The 24,575-nt window shown below is 43.0% G+C and overlaps 1 protein-coding gene across 3 annotated transcripts in view; it reads left to right on the plus strand.

Annotated features, from left to right (window-relative positions):
• The window catches only part of RYR3 (ryanodine receptor 3), a 569,645-nt gene that overhangs the window by 426,060 nt on the left and 119,010 nt on the right, over nucleotides 1-24,575 (plus strand). For 2 of the 3 annotated variants that reach the window (XM_088839832.1, XM_088839834.1), the window contains exons 44-48: nucleotides 4,119-4,299; nucleotides 5,519-5,630; nucleotides 8,254-8,374; nucleotides 17,142-17,311; nucleotides 20,364-20,584. In XM_088839832.1, coding sequence (XP_088695958.1) covers nucleotides 4,119-4,299; nucleotides 5,519-5,630; nucleotides 8,254-8,374; nucleotides 17,142-17,311; nucleotides 20,364-20,584 — 805 coding nt within the window. The remainder of the gene's footprint in view (nucleotides 1-4,118; nucleotides 4,300-5,518; nucleotides 5,631-8,253; nucleotides 8,375-17,141; nucleotides 17,312-20,363; nucleotides 20,585-24,575) is intronic. The other variant, XM_088839833.1, reaches the window with a different exon arrangement.

The raw sequence follows: 24,575 nt of genomic DNA on the forward strand, positions 1-24,575 counted from the left end.
AAAAACACTGTTGTAAGCCCTTGGGCAAAACTAGTTTACCTCAGATCTCTCTCTCCCTTGAAAAATGCCCTCAAGATCAGTATTCCCCTTCCCCCTTGGGAATTTGGTTGGCAGCCCAGCTCACTGAGCTACAGGTAATTAGAAGAGACTGTTCTCTTCTCTTCTAATCAGACCAACCTTTCTACCTTGAAAAACCTTCAGAAATCCTTTTCCTTGGTCCCCTCTCCAATTAGCATCAATGGTTGTACTTCAGTTCCTTCCTTTTGCAGAGTGCTCTATGCATCCCCCATGGATGAACAATATCCAGTGATCAAGCTATAGCTTCCTGGGTCCATTGTACAAGCCAACCTAATTAGCTTAGATCTGGCATCTGGTCCCATCACTTTATGGCAAATAGATGAGGAAATAATGGAAAAAGTGACAGACTTTATTTGAGGGGGTTCCAAAATCACTGCAGATGGTGACTGAAGCTGTGAAATTAAAAGACGCTTGCTCCTTGGAAGAAAAGTTATGACCAACCTAGACAGCATATTAAGAAGCAGAGACTTTACTTTGCCAACAAAGGTCTGTCTATTCAAAGCTATGGTTTTTCCAGTAGTCATGTATGGATTTAGAGTTGGTCTATTAAGAAAGCTGAGCACCGAAGAATTGATGCTTTTGAAATGTGGCGTTGGAGAAGACTCTTGAGAGTCCCTTGGACTGCAAGGAGATCCAACAAGTCCATCCTAAAGGAGATCAGTCCTGGGTGTTCATTGGAAGGACTGATGTTGAAGCTGAAACTCCAATACTTTGACCACCTGATGCGAAGAGCTGACTCATTTGAAAAGATCCTGATCCTGGGAAAGATTGAAGGCAGGAGGAGAAGAGGACAACAGAGTATGAGATGGTTGGATGGCATCACTGACTCAATGGACATGAGTTTGGGTAGGCTCCGGGAGTTGGTGATGGACAGGGAAGCCTGGTGTGCTGCAGTCGATGGGGTCGCAAGGAGTCGGACATGACTGAGCAACTGAACTAAAAACATAAGATTCAGATAAAATAAGGCTACCTTGGCAAATGAATTTCAATAGCAAACTCAATACATAACTCACAGTCTTAATTCTTCAAATCCTTTTGGGCATTGTGGTCCACGTTCCATCAAACTTCATGACACTGATCACTTTGGAAAGATCAGAGTTAATTTCAGCATACCGGTTAAGACAAGGGTTGACCCGTAAGTGTTTCCATTCTGAGAACTGAAAGAACCTGAGCACAGTGTTTAAATAAGCTTAACTAATAGGGTCGAGTTTTTTCCTCTGTTTTTGACAGTTAAAATGTCAAAGTTTTAGCTTCATTTTTCTTGTAATAGGAAATGACAACTGGGAGTGTAGATATATGTGCTCCCTGATAGGTGTTGAGGACCAACAATATTTGAAAGTAGTCAACTGTGGGTTACATCTGTAACTAAAAATACTTGCTTTCAAATATATTGATTCTCCTGGTGCTTTTCTTTAAGTATCCCTCTGTGAATAAACTCTATCATGTGTAAATGCCAGGTTCACCTCATGGGAAACATGTCCTTAGAACTAGCATCACTTCTTTATCCGAGCTCCTCTGTAAACAGTACAGTGTCAACCTCCCCTTGGGTTCCTTTCCTTCCTGATTCTTTCTACCATATCATTATTGTGACTATTTTACCCTTTTAGCGCCTCCTGAGAATGTTCTTCACATGGATTCTGGCTTAGTTAAAAACAAATTCTGTTTTGATACTATATTAGATGAAACTTGAAGAAAAACTTCTTTACAAAAAAAATTTAGTCTCTTCTTGAAGGATTAAGCTATACAATAGTGAGTGCGTGCTGATGGGCTGCATAAATTCAGTTTAATGAAATTCTGTTCTGAATCTAATTACATGGTTCTAAAACTTATGTTGGTGTATACTTAACAATCTTGAATTTTACCTGTGGTATAGAAGGTCAAGTAATAAGAGAGGATGTTAGCAGGCCACGCTTAGACCAGGAATACTGGTAGACTGTCCAGGGCTGTGAGACACAGCAGTGTGTTCACATGTGAGTTTGAGTGGGCACAAGCTAATTTCAAGTATTTGGAAGCAAGCTCAGCCCTTCTAATGCTGTGGACATGATGGAAGAAATCTCTGCACGTGGATAAGACTAATAGACTCACCCTAAAACTAGAAGAGGCACAAGTCTCTCAATAGGAGAGCTGGTGCAGTGTGCCTACTCACACAGGGATTTGCTAAAAATGTGGAGGAGAAGCCAGGTTTTATGGGTTCCCATTCTAATGGCCACTTTAAGTTGATTCATAAAAATGTTCATTACACAGAACTTAAACTCTTGTGATAGTTTTAAAATATATCTATAAATTCTTCCTTGTACCTCCCTCCAAAAGACAGAGCCTACTTCTTCTGACTTCGAGTGTGAACTAGATTCAGTGAACCATTTCTCATGAATAGGATATAGCAGAAGTGACAGCATGTGACAAGGTTGTAAAAGGTATTGCAACTTCTCCCTGACGCTCTCTCTTGGATCCTTTGCTCTGTGGGCAGCCAGCTGGCATGTCGTGAGCAGCCCTATGAAGAGGTCTCATGGTGAGGAACTGAGGCCTCCTGCTCACAGCCATGTTAGTAAACACGGAAGCTTATGCTCCACGTCCAGTCCAGGCTGACGTTTTTACTGCAGCCTCAAGGGAGATCCTGAGCCAGGGCTTAGTCACTCCCAAATTCCTGAACTACAAAAACTATGAGATAATACTCTTAGCCTGCTAAGATTGAAGATAATTTTTAATGCAAGGATAAATAATTAATACAACAGTATATCAAGATGCAACCTCATTATAGAACTGAATCCTCCAATAATATCTAATAATTTTAAAAAAATATTTTTCTTCAGATTTCATCCGGTACACAGTGTCAAAAAGCCTTGTCTTTGAGGTTTGGCTCAGAGGTGAATTCTCAGACTCAAGATTTTGCATGAGACCCTGAGACAGTGTGTCCCGTGAAATGGTTTGAACAAGCTGTAAAACTACGTTTGATTGTAAAACTGACTCTGAGAAGCACTGGCGATCCCTGTCCACATGTGACAGTTCACTGCTTAATCACGTCTTTGGGAAGTGATGCCCTGTCTTATTTACCTGTGGTTTCTTCCAAAAAGAAATACCAGCAAATATAGTCATCCAATCTTTAGCTCCCCACAGAACAATTCTAAGAATAACCAAGACAACTTTACCAAGGAGATTGTTACCCAGATAAGTGATTTCAGAAATGCCCTGAGGTCCATCCCCGAGAGTTTCCCTGGTGGCCCAGACAGTTAAGAATCTGCCTGCAATGCGGGAGACTCGAGTTGGATCCCTGGGTTGGGAAGATCCCCTGAAGAAGGAAATGGCAACCCACTCCAGTATTCTTGCCTGGAAATCCCATGATACAGAGGAACCTGGCAAGCTACAGGCCATGGGGTTGCAAAGAGTCAGACACAACTGAGCAACTAACACTTTCATTCCCAAAAGAGACATACCCCAGAGAGAACAGCTGAGGCATGTCACCTCTCCAGATGCTAACTGAAACACACCAGCTTGAGTTACCCTATTACCTCATCTCAAGGAAGCAAGGAAATACCTATTAAGCCCCCCACGGGAGTTAATAAAGACATAAAGGTCCTTTATTCTCTAAGTCACTTGGGAATTAATCAGTAGTCCATGGTAGATGCAGTTGTATATTTCTTGCCCTCTGAGGATCTCAATATAGTGAAATAATGTGAACAGCATAAAATCCTGAACTGAGAAGCAAGACTGTTCTAATACTGGTTAAATGTAATATTTAGATAAATAGATTCTGACCTAATTTATCAAAGCTTTCTCTGCATCAGTATTACCTACTAATCTTAAGAGTATGTGACAAGCTAAATCAAAACTGTTCTTCCAGCCTTGCCAATTAGAAATCAATTCTGGGCAACTTCATCAGCAGTCCAGTGATTAGAACTCCACGCTTTCACTGCAGGGAACACAGGTTCAATTCCTGGTTGGGAAACTAAGGTCCTGTAAGTCACATGCCATGGCCAAAAAAATGAAATCAGTTCTGAGATTGTCCTCTCCAGTGAGATGGTAATAATGCCTCTTTCCCTTAGGTGAAAGTGTGGAAGAAAATGCTAGTGTCGTGGTCAAGCTTCTCATCAGACGCCCTGAGTGCTTCGGCCCCGCCCTGCGGGGTGAAGGAGGAAACGGTCTGTTGGCGGCCATGCAAGGTGCCATTAAGATCTCTGAGAACCCAGCCCTCGACCTCCCCTCACAGGGCTACAAGAGGGAAGTGTAAGTGAATAGAATTGCCTTCCCGCCTCCGTATGGTTGGTGAGCTCCCCAATATTCTCAGTACACGAATGATAAAGGAAGTGTCAATAACCTTTCCCTGGTAGAAGAAGCACAGGCTCTTTACAGCTGTTGCTCAAACAGCTTAGATCATTTTGTCAAGCTTGTTATCTCGACTCTCCCAGTAAGCCTCATGATCAGTCATATCTTCCCTGCCTTCCATTTCCCCTGCTCCAATCAGGTCAGTTGGCAGATCGAGAAGTCGGCAAGCTCAGCCCCCACCACACCACACCCCCATACCTCCCTATGGCATCCCCACCAGAGGAAACTGTATCTAGGCTAAGAGGTCTGGACCAACAGGGTTCCAGTTACTGTCTAACTCCAGCCCGTCCCCGTCAGCATTTTGAACCCCAGTGTTTCACCGCATACCGCTCATGCTCTTAAAAACAAGGAGCAACCTCCACTTCCTCTTCTGAAAGTGTCTGATTTGATTCTTGAGGTAAAAAGAAAGCTGCAGAATGTGAAAAATCACAACGCTACTAATCTTGGAATTTAACAGTTAGAGATGTAGTTAGTACATTATCAGCCTTGTGACCTTCCTTTCACTAAGTCTTGTGACCATTTCCCTTTTATGCCAGCCTCTAGATTAGATCCCAGAATCTAGAGAAGGGATATAACTCAGCAGAGCTTGGGATTTAACTCTAGCCAGGGGCTTTTTTTTTTCTTTTGTTCTTTTTTTGTTTTGTTTTCTGGTCGTCATTTCTGGTAGGTGATCTGATAGAGTTGGAACCCAAAACATAAGCTGTCCCAACTTCCTCATGTAACGTGAGAAAAACTGAGGCCCAGAGTCATATAGCTTCTTAGTATCAGAGCCAGGGCCTGAACTTGGCCTTCCTGACTCCTGTCCAATGTGCTTTCCATGTCTGCCTAGTGGGAAAATGGATGGAATGGTTGGTAGACATTTGGGGGGTCACGGTGCTGCTCCATTAGTGTGTGTCGTCTGCATGATCCACTCGTGTCAGTTAAGTTCATGGGAATATATTTGGGTCATTTGAGCTTGCTGAGTTAAACCACCTCATTGACATTTGGAGGGAGAGAAAGAGTCCAGTGGAAAGGATACATGATGCCCAGGGTGAGCAGAGAAAGCATTTCCGTATCGTGTCTAGAACATGGTGCCACCTGCGTGACTTCCTTACAGCTCCTTGTGTTGCTTCTATCTCAGCAGCACTGAGGACGATGAAGATGAAGAAGAGATTGTGCACATGGGGAACGCAATCATGTCATTTTATTCGGCTCTTATAGACCTGCTGGGCCGCTGTGCTCCTGAGATGCACGTAAGTGATGAGAGCAGCTTTGAGGGACTTGAATCAGGAACACGGTAGATTTCATGAAGGTCATTTCTTCTCTGTCCCTGGCATGTGTGAATGTGCCTTTCTCTCTGTTCCTTCTAGCCAAAATCAAAAGTAGTTTCTCCCTGTGGTACGTGATTCTACAGCTTTCTAAGGAATGACTCCTGGGAAAATCTCTGTGTTGTGTGATTTCTGTGACCCTGGTAGGGCATATCTGCTACGTATTCTTGCTTCAGAAGCTTCCAAAAATTACATTTCCTTGCACCTCAGCCTGGTCACAATATGACCAACTTGACTTCGTGATTGTCTCTGTCAGGACATTCCACATGGAAAATCTTTTCTTGATGGGTGTTAGGCATCAGGAAGGTAGTCACGATTCACGTTTGATTATTTCCTAGCAGTAAGCTTTGCAGACATACTGGAAAAGGTGATTCTATTTTTATGAGATGTCTTCTCAAACATTCAGTTTCAAACTGAATTTGTGCTTTCAAAGTTGTGTTTTCACCTTCCCTTTTCCATTTCTGCTGCGGGTGGAGACACTAGTGGCCTTATTTCTCATAAAGTCTCACATTAGTAAGTGAGAGAGAAAATAATTGCCTCTTGTAGGAAAACAGAAGACTTAGCTTCTATATTTAAAAAATACTCGGTAACTCTTTAACAGAACTGTTTGTTCATTCGGGGCTCAGAGGCCTTCTCCACAGTGTTCACTGGATTTGGTTTATGCCAGTGTCTCCTAAAAGTACTTGCAATGCAGACTGGGGTGGTATAAACTATGGTTTCTGGTATTGATGATGTTATATATTTGGTCACTGCCAAGATAACAGTGGGTGTGTTGTATTTAATGCTAATGAAAAGATAGCATTGATTTAAGCAGTGGCTTTCGATTTTTTGACCAAAAAAATTATTTTGATCATAGTAAGAAATTTTGGATTGACTAACAAGATCATTTGGGTCTTTCTGTAACAAGTTTTTCTGAACAAACTTGTTGACCAACTTAGTACCATTTACATTGCAACCTAGTACACATACATTCCAGAAACAAAACTTATCCTTACTATGGATAACGCACTCTAATATTTTCTATTCTATTTCATGTTTTTTAATGCTGGTGACAATCCGCTAACTGATTTTACAACCCAGTAGTTGGTCATGACTACAGTTTGAAAGACACTGCATTAAAGCATTCACTCTTATCTTTCTTCCTGTATGTATTACCTACTTAACAATGTAGCCTGTTTGGAAATCCATCTACAAGTGTTTAGGGGAACTGTTCCAGTATGGAAGAATCTAGGGTAAAAGTACTGTGTGCTCAGTCTCTCAGTCATGTCCGACTCTTGGTGACCCCACAAACTGTAGCCTGTCAGGCTCCTCTGTCCGTAAGATTTTCTAGGCAAGAATACTGGAGTGGGTTGCCATTTCCTTCTCTCAAAAATTACTGTATAGAAAAGAAAATCTAAATCTTCAAAGGGGAGGCTGATCAGAATTCTTAACTTGTAATAGTTTCTAGTTCCTACTGTGGAATTAGCACCTTACCCACATAGACCCATCGTTCCATTTCTGTGCTGTTAAATAAAGGAAAATGAAAGGGACCTAGGGAAATTCTCCAGTGTCCTTCTGTCTTGGGGGGGCGGGGTGTCAGTTCCCTTGATCACCTGTCATCTCTTCACAAAGCAGGTTACACAGTTTACCTAGTCCCAGGAAGACTGGCCACATGGGATAGCTAAACCCTCAGAGCCCCACCTGGGAGAGAGTTTCCTTGCTTACTGTCCCTGAGAGTCAGCCTCAGAGACACATACACATTCTTCTCTCATGGCCCTTCCTGTGGGAGTAAGGGGAAGGGGTGATGCAGTTATCATTCACAGATGCCCCTGTGCTCACAGCTAGGGTGACACATAGGTGTTCCCCTCTCTCTGATCCTGCTAGCACTGTGTCCCAGCATGTCACCCAGCTACCTCCAGGGTAGGCTGTCCTGAGCTCATGACACTTCCATTGCCAGCTAAGAGCCTGTGCCCAGAAGCGTGCCTGCTACCCCCACATCCAGGAGGTTGTGGCTGTGTACATGCCCACTGTGGCCGTAAGAATCAGGTTATCCTTCCCCAAATAACTCCCTTGAGATGCTGAAGTTCTCTCTGACATTGTCTTATACCCTTCTTGTTGCCCTAGTCCCAGCATTAATCAAACTTGTTTAGGAAAGCAAAACACCTAAGTCATGTCTGCATTTAGCAGAATTCCAGGGTCTGGATTCGTGGCCACATTGTCACCACACTTATCGTGGCCACCAAGAGCTCCCAGGACTGCAGTCACTCTGAGAGTCAACAACAGGCTGCCTTCACTGCTGAGACTACACAACTGTTGCTGTCACAGCAAAGGAATCCACTTGCCCTCCCCGGCCAGAGTTATTCCCTCAGAAGTACCTCTTCTAGAAAATCAAGAGAATGCACTTCTTTTTTTCTGTGGCCACCCATGTCTACAACAATTAGGAAGACGTAGAAGTGTACCCATCCCATCCCCCCACAAGGAGAGTCATTCTACTGCCCAAGGTTTGAAGGTGGGGTGGACTGGGCATATGGGAACCTCATTTATCTTACTCTCCAATCCTACTTTGCAGCTTATCCAGACAGGGAAGGGAGAAGCCATCCGGATCAGGTCCATCCTGCGCTCCCTGGTTCCCACCGAGGACTTGGTTGGAATCATCAGCATCCCCTTGAAACTGCCTTCCCTGAACAAAGGTAAGGAAATGGCTGAAGACTGAGTTCTGCCAGCCTCCCCAGGGCCGCCCGTTCGCAGCAGGACCCTGTGCGCAGTGCAGGGGTCTTTCCTGCCTCTACTGCAGGACAGGCTTCACAGGGGCAGGATCTTGCTCTTTTTCAGGCGGTGAGGAGTTCTCTCCACCCAGCTTCAGCTGGCTGCTTGTCTCCTCTGCTCCTTTGGGTTGAGACTTCACTACTCCATGTCCCATAAATACAGCTAGTCCAGACCTCACTATCTTCTGAACTCCAGCCGTCTAGAGGGAGGCTGATGGACTGGGACCAACAGCAGCTCTCCCCAAACCTCCCATCTCCTTTGCCTCTGTGCCCCCAAACTGTGCAGCCAACTGGGGCAATGGAAGGATAGGGTCTGACCCAGGCTCCCTTGGCCATAGTGCTATGCACCTTACGGCCATGGACCATAAAGGGTCTTCTCCCACTGCTTCTCATGACATTGGGCATCAGTCCGTGTTAACCTTACGAAACTTATCCTCTCCCAAAAACAGAGAGGCTCTCCATGTCACTCCACCTACTATCCAGTTATTTTCCTCCCGGCTGATGGAAAAATTGAAAAGATAACATGGTTCCTCTTGTAGTGTTTCGCAAACTGGTGTTCCGCGAGACGTTTTGATAAAGGATACGAATAGCTGTACATGTTAACAAGGGGTTTGGAGTCAAATAAGTTTGGGAAATCTTGGGATATACTGCGTTTTTCTATCTTTATTGAGATATAACTGACATATAATGTTGTGTAAGTTTAAGATGTATAGTGTGATGATTTGATATGTTTATCAAAATCAAGTAAATGCCTGCTTCGCCTTGCATAGTTACCATTTGTTGTTACGGTGAGAACATTTAAGCTGTACTGTCATAGTAACTCAAGTATGCAATACAGCGTTGTTAGCTATGGTCACCATGCTGTACATTCGATTCCCCCAAACTTACTCATCTTTAACTGAAAGTTTGTACCCTTTGGCCAACACCTTCCATTTCCCTCACTTCCCCCAACATGTAGTAACCATAAATCTATTCTCACTTTCTGTGAGTTCAATTATTATGAGCTCAATATATAAGTGAGCTCATATAATACTTGTTTTTCTCGAACTTATTTCACTTAGCATTATAGCCTCAAGGTCCATCCGTGCTGCTACACATGGCAGGATTTCCTTCTTTCATAGCTGAATAGTGTTACTCTCTGTGTGTCTCCTTATGTCTGTATATACCACATTTTCTCTATCCATCTATCTCTGGACACTTAGACTATTTTTTTCTATGTGTTGGCTATTGTGAGTAATGCCGCAGTCAACATAAGGATGCAGACACCTCTTGAAGATACTGATTTTGTTTCCTTTGGCTATCTATCCAGAAGTGGATCATTTGGTGGTTCTGTCTGTGATTTTGAGGAAACTCAACACTTTTTCCATAGTGGCTGCACAATGTATATTCCCACCAACAACAAGAGTTCCCTTTTCTCCTTATCCTCGCCAACATTTTTTATCCCTTGTTTTTTTCTTTTTAATAATCATTCTGATGGGTGTGAGGTAATATGTCCTTGTGGTTTTGACTTGCATTTCCTTGATGGTGAGTGATGTTAAGCATCTCTTCATGTATTTGTTGGCCACTTGTATGTCTTCAGAAAATATCTGTTTGGGTCCTTCGCCCATTTTAAATCAGATCATTTGTTTTTGTTGTTGAGTTTTTGAGTTTCTTATATATTTTGGATATTAACTCCTTATTAGATATATGATTTGCAAATATTTTATTGCATTCTGTAAGTTGCTTTCTCATATTGTTGATTGTTTCTTTTGCTACGCAAAAACTCATTAGCTTAATTTGTCCCACTTGTTGATATTTACTTTTGGTGTCATATATCCAGAAAAATCATTGCCAAAACCCTATCAAGGAGCTTACCCACTGTGTTTCCTTCTAGGAATTTTAGTTTCTAGTCTTACGTTTAAGTCTTTAATCTATTTCTAGTCAACTTTTGTGATAAACTTTTGTGTAAGATAGGAATCCAAATTCTCTTTGTCTCTGATTTTAGGCAATTTTATTATAATGTGTTTTAAAGAAGATGGTTTGGGATTGAAATCTGAGGGTGACTTATTAGCTTTATAAACTTGGATGTCCAAATATCTCCTCAGGTTTGGGCAATTCTCAGCCATTATATCTTTAAAAGAGGCTTTCTGCTTCTTTCTTGCTCTTTTCTCCTGGACTGCAGTGATAGGGAAATTGTTTCTCTTAATGGTGTCCTTAAACCCTGTCGACTGTCTTCATTCTCTTTCATTCTTTTTTTCTGTTTGCTCTGGCTACTGGGTAATTTCCAGTCACTTGTCTCTGAGTCCGCTGATTCCTCTGCTTGGTCCCAAAGAAGCTCTCTAATTTTTCCATTTAGTCATTATATTCTTCGGCCCTAATATTTATTTTCTGTTCTTTTTAATGTTTGGTTCTATGGTTTGTTCTATCACTTTATTGAACTTATATTTTTGTTCCTGTTTTCTCTATATCATCAAGTTGTTTATCTGGATTCTCTTGTAGCTCTCTAAGCATCTTTATAATAACTATTTAAAATTCTTTGTCGGGCAATTCATGCATTGCTGTTTGTTTAGTTTCCGTTACTAAGCGTTTGCTGTGTTCTTTTTGTGGAGCATGTTTCTCTTGTTCTTCATGAGCCCCGTAGCCTTGCATAGGTATTGTGCATTTGAGGATGCAGTCACCTCTTCCAGACTCTATGGACTAACTTTGGTAAAGAAAGACCTTCACCTTCAGATGGGCTCTTCTGGTACAGGAATGTAAGGCAACTTTAGGTCCAGACAGAACATGTCTTGTTGACTCGGACCCCTGGGGTCAACAATATTGACGATTGCGCGGTTCTTGGCCAGTGCTGCCTGGGGTCTTCCGTGACTGAAAGGGCTGTCGGGGCCCTAAGCAGTGCTTCAGTCTAGCAGCTAGGGACCAGGCAGGGCAGGCAGTGGTGGTGGCGGCCAGAGCCAGTGGTACACACACTTGCAGGGACCAGCCGCAGACACACATGGAGTGGCAAGGGCGGGGCCAGCCTCAAAGACCAGAGCCAGCTGTGGGTACAGTGGCACGTGGGGAGGCCCTGCTGGGTCTCACCTGGGCACATGTACAGCTGCGAAGGCCCAGAAGAGGAGCTGGGCTGGCGGTGTGCAGGTGCACCGCTGGAACGGCTGATCCTGCAGCTGAAGGAGTCTAGATGGGGTCCCATACTTGCATAATCACAGAGGCTGGGGTTGGCTGCTGCTACAGATGTGGGGTTCTGGCTGTTGCTGGGGAGAAACAGGAGAGAGTCAGGTTGCTGGGCATCTGTGAACACACAAACCCATGGGACAGAATCCTGTGAAATCTGGATTTTGTGGCGGCTGTGCTGGCATTTGGTTTCTTCAGTGGCAAAAGCTGCTGAATCCTCAGCAAGCTGGTCACTGGGAAACACAGAATCTCCTACTGTGTGGCTGATACTGGTCACCCCTGCCCTTCTTTCATGTTCCTAGCTGTCTCTGGGCATCTCAGCTTTGCCAGTCTCTGGGTGGGGTGAAACCAAAGCTGGTTGTTCATGCATTGTCCCAGAAGGCTCTGGAAACCAATCATACACCCTACTCTCACTAACTGGCAAAAGAAACTCTTTCTAGTTGAGTTTCCTTCTTGGCACTGGGCGATGCCAGCCTGAAGAATGCAGGCAACATGAAGCCACCCTTCCCTCCCTTTTTGTGCATCTACTCTCAGATATTTTATTCCACTATATTCATTGGAAGGACCAATGCTGAAGCTGAAACTCCAATACTTTGACCACCTGATTCAAAGAGCCAATTCACTGGAAAGACCCTGATGATGTGAAAGATTGTGGATAGGAGGAGAAGTGGGCAACAGAGGACGAGATGGTTGGATAGCATCACCAACTCAAAGGCATGAGTTTGAGTAAACCCCAGGGGATAGTGAAGGACAGGGAAGTCTGGTGTGCCTCAGTTCGTGGAGTCACAAAGAGTCGGAAACGGCTGAGTGACTGAACAACAAATGTTGCTGCAGTTTATTGAGTGGAGCCCTCCCGAAACTGGTGTTGCCCATGGATAGCTGACCTTTGTGGGGAGATCAAGGCTGTGGTCTCCTACCCCGCCCCCAATCTTGGTGACATCATTCTTGAATGTATCACATTTTATAACTTCATGAAGCCTCTGAGAAATAATGTGGTAAAGAAGATAAATGTTGAACTCAATGTTTCCCTAATTTTTTGAACACAGAACGCTCATTCAGTTCAGTTCAGTTGCTCAATATGTCCGACTCTTTGTGACCCCATGAATCACGGCACATCAGGCCTCCCTGTCCATCACCAACTCCCAGAGCTCACTCAAACTCACGTCCATCGAGTCGGTGATGCCATCCAGCAATCTCATTCTCTGTCGTCCCCTTCTCCTCCTGCCCCCAATCCCTCCCAGCATCAGGGTCTTTTCCAGTGAGTCAACTCATCGCATGAGGTGGCCAAAGTATTGGAGTTTCAGCTTTAGCATCAGTCCTTCCAATGAACACCCAGCACTGGTCACCTTTAGGATGGACTGGTTGGATCTCCTTGTAGTCCAAGGGACTCTCAAGAGTCTTCTCCAACACCACAGTTCAAAAGCATCAATTCTTCGGCAGTCAGCTTTCTTTACAGTCCAACTCTCACATCCATACAAGACCACTGGAAAAACCATAGCCTTGACTAGACAGACTAGACGGCAAAGTAATGTCTCTGCTCTTTAATATGCTATCTAGGTTGGTCATAACTTTCCTTCCAAGGAGTAAGCGTCTTTTAATTTCATGGCTGCAATCAGCATCTGCAGTGACTTTGGAGTCCAAAAAATAGTCTGACACAGTTTCCACTGTTTCCCCATCTATTTCCCATCAAGTGATGGGACCAGATGCCATGATCTTCGTTTTCTGAATGTTGAGATTTAAGCCAGTCTTTTCACTCTCCTCTTTCACTTTCATCAAGAGGCTCTTTAGTTCCTCTTCACTTTCTGCCATAAGGGTGGTGTCATCTGCATATCTGAGGTTATTGATATTTCTCCCAGCAGTCTTGATTCCAGCTTGTGCTTCTTCCAGCCCAGCGTTCCTCATGATGTACTCTGCATATAAGTTAAATAAGCAGAGTGACAATATACAACCTTGACGTACTCCTTTTCCTATTTGGAACCAGTCTGTTGTTCCATGTCCAGTTCTAACTGTTGCTTCCTAACCCACATACAGGTTTCTCAAGAGGCAGGTCAGGTGGTCTGGGATTCCCATCTCTTTCAGAATTTTCCACAGTTTATTGTGATCCACACAGTCAAAGGCTTTGGCATAGTCAATAAAGCAGAAATAGATGTTTTTCTGGAACTCTCTTGCTTTTTCCACGATCCAGCGGGTGTTGGCAATTTGATCTCTGGTTCCTCTGCCTTTTCTAAAGCCAGCCTGAACATCTGGAATTTCACAGTTCACATATTGCTGAAGCCTGGCTTGGAGAATTTTGAGCATGACTTTACTAGCGTATGAGATGAGTGCAATTGTGTGGTAGTTTGAGCATTCTTTGTCATTGCCTTTCTTTGGGATTGGAATGAAGACTGACCCTTTACAGTCCTGTGGCCACTGCTGAGTTTTCTAAATTTGCTGACATATTGAGTGCAGCACTTTCACAGAATCATCTTTCAGGATTTGAAATGGCTCAACTGGAATTCCATCACCTCCACTAGCTTTGTTCATGGTGATGCTTTCTAAGGCCCACTTGACTTCACAGTCCAAGATGTCTGGCTCTAGGTGAGTGAGCACATCATCGTGATTATCTTTGTTGTGAAGATCTTTTTTGTATAGTTCTTCTGTGTATTCTTTCCACCTCTTCTTAATATCTTCTGCTTCTGTTAGGTCCATACCATTTCTGTCCTTTATCGAGCTCATCTTTGCATGAAATGTTCCCTTGGTATCTCTAATTTTCTTGAACAGATCTCTTGTTTTTCCTATTCTGTTGTTCTCCTCTATTTCTTTGCACTGATCGCTGAGGAAGGCTTTCTTATCTCTCCGTGCTATTCTTTGGAACTCTGCATTCAGATGCTTATATCTTTCCTTTTCTCCTTTGCTTTTCACTTCTCTTCTTTTCACAGCTATTTGTAAGGCTTCCCCAGACAGCCATTTTGCTTTTTTGCATTTTTTTTCCATGGGGATGGTCTTGATCCCTGTCTCCTGTACAATGTCATGAACCTCCGTCCATAGTTCATCAGGCACTCTGTCTATCTGATCTATCTATCAGATCTAGTCCCTTAAATCTATTTCTCACTTCCACTGTATAATCATAAGGGATTTGATTTAGGTCATATTTGAATGGTCTAGTGGTTTTTTCCTACTTTCTTCAATTTCAGTCTGAATTTGGCAATAAGGAGTTCATGATCTGAGCCACAGTCAGCTCCTGGTCATGTTTTTGCTGACTGTGTGGAGCTTCTCCATCTTTGGCTGCTAAGAATATAATCAATCTGATTTCGGTGTTGACCATCGGGTGATGTCCATGTGTAGAGTCTTCTCTTGTGTTGTTGGAAGAGAGTGTTTGCTATGACCAGTGCGTTCTCTTGGCAGAACTCTGTTAGCCTTTGCCCTGCTTCATTCCGTACTCCAAGGCCAAATTTGCCTGTTACTCCAGGTGTTTCTTGACTTCCTACTTTTGCATTCCAGTCCCTTATAATGAAAAGGACATCTTTTTTGGGTGTTAGTTCTAAAAGATCTTGTAGGTCTTCATAGAACCATTCAACTTCGGCTTCTTCAGAGTTACTGGTCAGGGCCTAGACTTGGATTACTGTGATATTGAATGGTTTGCCTTGGAAAGAACAGAGATCATTCTGTCGTTTTTGAGATTGCATCCAAGTACTGCATTTTGGACTCTTTTGTTGACCATGATGGCTCTCCATTTCTTCTAAGGGATTCCTGCCCACAGTAGTAGATATAATGGTCATCTGAGTTAAATTCACCCATTCCAGTCCATTTTAGTTCACCAATTCCTAGAATGTTGATGTTCACTCTTGTCATCTCCTGTTTGACCACTTCCAATTTGCCTTGATTCATGGACCTAACATTCCAGGTTCCTATGCAATATTGTTCTTTACAGCATCGGACCTTGCTGCTATCACCAGTCACATCCACAACTGGGTATTGTTTTTGCTTTGGCTCCATCCCTTCATTCTTTCTGGATTTATTTCTCCACTGATCTCCAGTAGCATACTGGGCACCTACCGACCTGGGGAATTCCTCATTCAGTATCCTATCATTTTGCCTTTTCTACTCTTCATGGGGTTCTCAAGGCAAGAATACTGAAGTGGTTTGCTATTCCCTTCTCCAGTGGACCACATTCTGTCAGACCTCTCCACCATCTTGGGAGGCCCCACATGGCATGGCTTAGTTTCATTGAGTTAGACAAGGCTGTGGTCCATGTGATCAGATTGACTAGTTTTCTGTGATTATGATTTCAGTGTATCTGCCCTCTGATGCCCTCTCGCAATACCTACCGTCTTACTTGGGTTTTTCTTACCCTGGTCGTGGGTTATCTCTTCATGGCTGCTCCAGCAAAGCGCAGCCACTGCTCCTTACCTTGGACGAGGGGTATCTCCTCATGGCCGCACCTGCTGACCTTGAACGTGGAGTAGCTCCTCTGGGCTCTCCTGTGCATCCCGTTAAAAGTACTGTCTTCAGAATACCACCGGATGTTGGAGAGATTCAGCCTCCCCTGTTCATAAACAGCTCCCCCTAGTGCTCAGGGGAGGAGATGCAGGCAGCGTCCTGTCTGGAAAGAGTCCTCTCCTTGCTCTCCCAGAGTCCTGCATAGATGCCTGGGCTGAATTAGGTTTTGGGCTGGATAGCACCCAATGTTTGCAACTCAGGATGCCTTATGAAGTACAGAATTTATATAAGCTGTGACTTTAGCTTGATCATTCCGGGGCTCTCTTGTCTAGTTTTTGGTCTTAACTAAACTATAGGAGGAAGACTTTTTCTTTTTTATCCCCTTCAGAGATCCTTTTTGTTATTCACATCAAGAATTTTTTTTTTATTCCTAGCATTTTCCTCACTTTATCTTTAACCCTTTTTATTAAAATAAGGTTACAATTCTTGGATGATTTTCTGATCTAAATTTCACCTAAACCAGATAATACTTACTAAATACCGAAAGAGTTTGCCCTCAGTGTTGTGCTATTTAGGTTGCAATGCTTATAAGCATGACATACTTTTCAATTTAATCTGCCTTACATTTTTCTCCCTCCCTTTTTTATGTCATCATTGAACAAAGCAGTAAATCAAGCCCCGACTCCTGGCATTTGCTCACCAACCTCAAGCTCTCAGTGTGATACTGCTGAGCATAGAGTTGGACAGAGAATTCACATAGCACCCTGCTGTACTGTATTTCCAACATATAAATACATTAGATGTAACTAAAATCAAATATAGATTATAGTACAATAATCGGGAAGTGGTAAGCTTTGAATATTTGTCATGTTTTAAAATCTAATATACTTAATTACAAATTATAATTTTAATAATGGACATATCTAGTAGCGGGCTCACTAAATTCTTGAAATTTTAGCACTCAACTCTTCCAAGACAGTATAAATTGACTCTAGCACATTGCATTATTTCAAAAATTCCTATTTCTTGTCAGGAGAACAAGCCACAGACAGACAAGCTCTGTGTTCCATTTGAGACTGTGGAGACAGAAAACAGAATATGACATTCTCTGTGTTTCTTTCAGATGGGTCGGTCAGTGAACCAGATATGGCAGCCAACTTCTGCCCTGACCACAAGGCGCCCATGGTACTGTTCTTGGACCGTGTGTACGGCATCAAGGATCAAACATTTCTGCTCCACTTGCTGGAAGTTGGATTTTTACCTGACTTAAGAGCCTCTGCCTCTCTAGATACAGTAAGTGGTTAAAATGAGAAAATTATTTTTTCATCATTGTAAGCGATTAGTATTGGAATTAGAAGTGAAGTTTCTATCCACTCCCTGATCACATATTAGTAGCTTGCTTTAAAGGGGGAGAAAATAGAGAAACAGGAAATGGAGGATCTGAATTTCCTGGTCCAGAGACGTAAATGTAGGTAAACTGGACCTGAGATATTCAGTCTAGCTCTGTCCAGTGCAGTTTTCTTTCCTCGGCACTGTTGTGGTGGTGGCAGGGAGTGGTGCTATCCTGTGCATTGCAGGGTGTTTAGCGTCATTCCTGCCCTCAACTGGTACTACATACGAGTAGCACACCCCCTCAAAGCAATTCACCAGATGCACCCTGGGAGATTCAGTCACCCTCACATGAGAACCATGGCTCTATCACTTATGAAGAAGGATGGCTGGCAATCATGATAGGCTGGAAATACTCTTCCTACTCTGACTCCTTAAGTTATATGCACTGACCATCAGAAAGGATAGTCTGAAGCTCAGGGCATGACAAGGTCAACATGACAGGCCAAGTACAAATCCAAGTTTGGAAGTCAAGTGTGAGGTAGGGTAATCCATCATCGACAGCCATCAAGACAGCAGGCCCAGGAATTAGAAAACAAGAATGCCAGGTGCTACAGGTCAGGATGAAGCAAAGAGAAAGAATACTAGAAGTTCTGGGTTTGAGGAGGAAAGACCAATGAGATCAGCTTAAGTTTTAAAACAAATATTGACCAGCTTAAGTTTGTTTTTAAATTGTATTATTATTTTTTATCTATCTAGCTGCGCTGGGCCTTTGTTGCTGCGCGTGGGCTACTCTGTAGTGGTGGCCATGGGCTCCTTGTTGTCATGACTTCTCCTGTTGCTGAGCACAGGCTTTCGTACACAGGGCTCAGCAGCTGTGGCTCGAGGCCGTTAGAGAACAGGCTCAGCGGTTGTGGTACATGGTCTTAGGTGCTCCGCTGCATGTGGGATCTTCTGTACCAGGGATCGAGCCAGTGTCCTCTGCATTGCAAGGTGGATTCTTAACCACTGGACCCTCAGGGTTGTTTTTAAAGAGCCAGTGGCATATCTCCTTGATCAGTTGTAAAGTTTCTCAAAGGCACCACCTGGTGTCCAACAACAGTAGAAATCTGAGCTCCGGTGAGGGGTGGTCAGCTAGCCAGTACCTTAACTGGGGTGAATGCCACATGAACAAGTTACTCAGAAATGGATGCAGTCACCCAGAAGTGGAAAGCAGTATGAGCCCCAATCTGAATGGGCAGTCCATCCCTGTCTGCGGCATGGAGGTAAGAAATGGTATATCCATGAAGGCATTAGGGGCATATGGTTGTTTTGTAAAATTAAAACAATTAAAAGCTTCCACTGCTTTTTTTTTTTTTTTAGCTTTCTTATAAGTTCTTTGATTTAAAAAATAAAAGAAGATTAACTTGTGGGACATTCTCAAATTTCCTGATCAAAGCGTTCACCTTTTTTATAAATCACATAAGCAGCAAATAATCGTCTAGAATTTGGTGTTCAAATCATAGGCTTATCTACACACTAACTTCCACAAAAGAAGCTTTGTATTCAGTTTCTCAGCACATGCATTTTCATGCATTCTCTTTTGAAAACTTTTAAGCCACTGGCATCAAAGCTCTTCCTCATTTTAACAACTCTATCTTTTAAAGAGATAGATGTGGAAGATTAGCTATTTCTTTCCATATGATTACTGCAGCTCCTAGAAGGCAGACTTTTGATAATTAATAGAAATACCCAGAAATATGTACCATTCAAAGAAAATAGTTTATCAAATCATGTTATAGGAAATGTGTTACAGATATAATGGCTGTGATCACAGGAAATAAGGATATTTCATCTCTGTGGGCCACAAAGTTTCTTTAGAAGTTCTTCCCTTAAAAAAACAAAAAAATGACAGTTAACCGTGCTTTGTCTATATTTAGTGTCACTAAGTGGGCCTTCCTTAAATCGAGCCTGTCTAAATGAGCAAGAGAGAACACTGTGAGTGATGATTACAGCAGAGTTTTAGAGAAGGCTGTAGGTTTCTATTCCATGTACACGTTTTCCCATGAAGAAGTGGGTTCCCTTTAGTGATGTCATACCCTCATGCCAATTATCAGATTTCAGATTGCTCACAGTGCTCATAAACTAGGTGATGGGGTCAGAGCTCCACTTTCTCTCTGTGAAACTGTCACAAAATCAGTGTTTGAGTGCTTGCTGAGCCTGTGGTGGTGGTAGTTTAGTTGCTAAGTCCTGTCCAACTCTTGCAACCCCATGGTCTGTAGCCCACCAGATTCCTCTGTCCATGGGATTCTCCAGGCAATAAAACTGGAATGGACTGCCATTCCCTTCTCCAGAGGATATTCCCTACCCAGGAATTGAACCCACATCTCCTGCATTGCAGGCAGATTCTTTACCACTGAGTCACCAAGGAGCCTGTAACCATTTATGGTAATCCACTCCAGTATTCTTGCCTGGAGAATCCCATGGACGGAGAAGCCTGGTAGGCTACAGTCCACGGAGTCGCATAGAGTCGGACACGACTGAGTGACGGAACGGAACGGAATGGAATCTCCAAATCACAAGAGGACAGCTTGTGAGTCTCCATAATGAGAGAAAAGAGATGGAGAACCAGAATAATATTATAAATAATAATACAGGAGCTTGGCAGTTGGACCTTGCAAACAACAAGGGTGTTGGGTTAGACTGGTCATCAGCTGGTTTTAACAAGGGTTTGGGATTCTTCTTGCAGGAAACAGCTGTTTGTAGACCATTTGGAATGAGTTAGCACCAGTCAGCCTTTGCTTTTCTTTGGTTTATTATTTCTTTTAACCTGATTCTTTTTTTCCTTTAAAATGCAAAAGAGAACACGGTCTCTTTGGACAGGCAGTTGTTTAGAGTAGGGAGTCGTTCAGTCTGTCACTGTGAAACACACATATGAGTACATCTCCCTGCCCTGCTGGCTTTGAGCTCAGCACAGGGGAAGCCTGGCCCTGTCCTTCCCAGGAGACTGACCAGCATCTCAATCCCCTTTTCTCAGGTTTCCCTAAGCACCACCGAGGCTGCACTGGCACTGAACAGGTACATATGTTCTGCTGTGCTCCCACTCCTCACAAGATGCGCCCCTCTCTTTGCCGGAACAGAGCACTACACTTCTTTGCTTGACTCGACACTGCAGACAATATACAGGCTTTCCAAGGGGCGATCCCTCACCAAAGCTCAGAGGGACACCATAGAGGAGTGTTTGCTGGCCATTTGCAAGTAAGTGCACACGCCCATGTATTTCCCTTCTGTGTATGTATCTGTGTCAGCTGCATTTAGTTGTGTAACCTTAGACCTGGTAAATCTAGTCTGAGGATACGCTCAGACTCTAAGATTGTGCTGGGTCCCCTACTTGCCATAGGCTCTTTCTTTTTTTTTTTTTAATGTTCTGTTGAAATATAGTTGATTTACATTATTATGTTAAGTTTCAGCTGTAGAGAAACGTGTTTCAGTTTTCTTTAGGTCTTTTCTACTGTAGATTATTAAAAGATATCATTCCCTGTGTCATACAGTAGGTCCTTGTTGTTTACATATATATATATATATATTACACAAACACATACACACACGCGGGCTTCCCAGTAGGCACAGTTGTAAAGAATCTATCTACCATACAGGAGATGTGGTTTCAGTTCATGGGTGGGGAAGATCCCCTGGAGGAGGAAATGACAACCCACTCAAGTATTCTTGCCTGGAAAACTCCATGGACAGAGGAGCCTGGAGGGCCACAGTCCAGAGGGTAACAAAGAGTTGGACGTGACTGATTGAGCATGCACATGTGCATACATGAGTAAACACACACATACACACATACATGTAATAAACTCCTAATTTATCCACAGGCTCCACAGGCTCTTTCTGATGAAGCTCATCTCTTGCTCTGGGGAAGTGATGGGACTGACAGCTCAGGCTCTAGTCCTGAGGATTGGTAGGACAGGAGATGAGACCATCTTTCAGGCCTGAAGTATTCAGATTAAGAAGTGGTAAATTAGGTGGTTAGGATTACACAGTTCAGTTCAGTCACTCAGTTGTGTCCGACTCTTTGCATCCCCATGAATCACAGCACGCCAGTCCTCCCTGTCCATCACCAACTCCTGGAGTTCACTCAAACTCACCTCCATCAAAAGTCGATGATGCCATCCAGCCATCTCATTCTCTGTTGTCCCCTTCTCCTCCTGTCCCCAACCCCTCCCAGCATCAGAGTCTATTCCAGTGAGTCAACTTGTCGCGTGAGGTGACCAAAGTATTGGAGTTTCAGCTTCAGCATCAGTCCTTCCAATGAACACCCAGGACTGATCTCCTTTAGAATGGACTCCTGGAATGTTAGGTCCATGAATCAAGGCAAATTGATAAAGACCTACTGTATAGCATACAGAACTCTACTCAGTATTCTGTAATAATATATGTAATCTATGGGAAAAGAAGCTGAAAAAGAATATGTTTGTGTGTATATAACTGATCCACTTTGCTGTGGACCTGAAACTAACACAACATTGTAAATCAACTATAGTAGTAGCAGTAATGTTAGTCACTTAGTCGTGTCCAATTCTTTGCAACCCCATGGACTGTAGCCTGCCAGGCTTCTCTGTTAATGGGATTCTCCAGGGAAGTACTGGAGTGGATAGCTATTTCCTTCTCTAGGGGATCTTCCCAACCCAGGGATCAAACCCAGGTCTCCTTCATTGCAGGCAGATTCTTTACCTTCTGAGTCACCAGGGAAGCCTAAAATCAACTATACTCCAATATAAATTTTTAAAAAATGGAACTAATGCTTTAGTTCCTAAACTAGAGCCAAAAGCAGTTTTTCCCTTCTGGGTAAGCAAACTTTTACACAGAGGCCAGACTATAAAAGCATAAGTCAAAGCAGCCCACCTCTAGGCCACATAAGACCTGAAACAAAGAAAAGAAGGCATCTCCAGTCCCCATGGGGAATCAAGGCAGGAGTGTTCACTGCCACAGATGGACAACCAGGGACAGTGTAAAGCCACCCTGAGACCCAGAATTGTCAGAAAACTACATCAGATCTTGTGGGGTCAAAGGAAGAAGGGCTCTTCCAATGGCGAGTCTTAGCCACACAGTCCAGGACCAGGCTCTGCTGTTTAAGCCAGTGATTTTCCACCTCAGCTATGTATTAGAATCACCTGGGTGTCCAGGCCACCTCTCAGTCTCCAAAATCCAAACCTTTAGGGATGGGAGCCAGGCCCCTAGCTTGTGAAACTCGTCAGACAACTCCATGATGCAGCCAAGACTGAGAGTCACTGCTGTAGGTTGTCCTGGAGTCAAGCCCAGCAGGCGTCCCTTTAGTGGCCAACTGGGTCTGGCCCTGATTCTTGTTGAGTGGGTTGTTTCCTAGTCACACTAGAGATGACTGTGCAGTGATGGGACTGGGGCTGCCTAGAAAAAAGCAATTGGTCAGTCCGTTTAGGACATCAAATTAAAAGGCCATCTCACATTTGTGTTTCAAATGTAACGTGGTCCTTCTATTTTTAATGCTTTATTAAAATTAACCTTTAAATGCCATCTGTCATCTAAGGCCTATAGTGAAGTGAAAGTGAAGTCGCTCAGTCGTGTCCGACCCATAGCGACCCCACGGACTGCAGCCTACCAGGGCTCCTCCATCCATGGGATTTTCTAGGCAAGAGTAGTGGAGTGGCTTGCCATTGCCTTCTCCGGTTTATAGCTTTGGGAGTTACCAATTAAGTAAACTACGCTGATAGCTTTTATTTTTCTGTGAAGTATAGGATATAGTCAACTCAATTGCTAAGTAGAAAGTAGAAGCAGAAAACAGAAGATTCAAAAATAAATGTTTATTTGGGCCATTTTAGCCCTACACTATAAAATGTAACATTTGACTATAAATGAAACTGCTGGTGGCAAGATAAATTTGAACTTCCTTAAGTTCACTCAGGGCAAAAGATTAAATACATGTATCATTTTGGAAACAATGTCATTATGGATAATGAACTTGTAAAGCATAAATTCTGTTCAAATTCACTTTAATCAGAAGTGGATTTGGGGAATGACATATTTAAGAGCTTCCTTCAAGTAAACAGAAGATCCAAATTCTCAAAGGAACTATTCTTGCTTGCAATTATACATGCTCCCCAGCACACATAAAGTAATTCAAATTATCTTGTATTGATTAGTTATATTTTTTAGCAAGTAAAGGTAATTTTCTGAATTTCAATGTTAACATGCAAAATGTATAAGAAATTCAGCCTTTTGACTTTTCATCACATTTCTGTGGAATTCAAACGCCCACTACCACAGGGATTACTAGAAAGGAGATAAAACTTTTCACAAGTAAAGCTATATACAACAATGCTAGAGTTATGTAAAGTTTATGCTGTCCTCAAAAAGTAGTTGATTTGTAGATAGACCTCAACTATTGAGTTGCCTGAAAAGTTTGTTCAGGTTTTTCTGCTAGACAGTATAGAAAAACTCAAACATTTTGGCAAACCCAATACTTTTATGAATTAAGCTGTGTCATGCACAGTGCTATTTGCCTAGGATGTGGAGTGGAGAGGGTGGGCCATCCACCGAGGCCCTGTAAAAGGGGTTTCTCTCTGAGATCCTCTACCAAAATCAGGCTTATACTCTGACAGCACTTCATTCATTCCAGTATCATTAGAACTGGCAGAGAATTAAGCTAATTTGAATGCTGTTGGTCCTGGAAAGGGAAACAAAGCTGGGTAAACACACTACAGACCTCTAGGAATTAATAGTGTGACTAAGGTTTCCATGCCACCACTTCACAAGGAGGAGCAGGAGCCCCTTGACTGGTGGATATGGTTGAGCATCTACTTTTCTCCTGAGTAGTAGCCAAAGGAATAAACAGTGAGTCTGCGCAGAAATCCTTCCTGTCGGCATTGGATCTGTAATTGGCTGGTAGCTACGTCCATCATAGCTGCAGGTCTTTTTCGACCTTTTCCTAGGTCTGAACTCACCAGGTATCTTGAGAACCAAACCAAAAGTCCTGTCTCCCAGCATAAGCTGCTTCTTAGTTTTTTGTTTTTTTTTTTAAAGTAATGGCAAGACTGATGTTAACATATATGTCTTTAAAGAATCAGACCAGAACTTGGGAAAATTAGAATTTTATATCAAACCAAAATTAGAGCTCACAGCCCTATTCCTATGTTCCTAGGAGCTTCTCCACTCCTTCTTGGCCATCTGAACTCTAGAAACAGCAAACTGATACTTAACTAGCTTT

The sequence above is a fragment of the Moschus berezovskii genome, chromosome 9, assembly GCF_049115385.1.
Source record: "Moschus berezovskii isolate FMDL1 chromosome 9, NW_MosBer_1.0, whole genome shotgun sequence".
Taxonomy (NCBI): Eukaryota; Metazoa; Chordata; class Mammalia; order Artiodactyla; family Moschidae; genus Moschus; species Moschus berezovskii.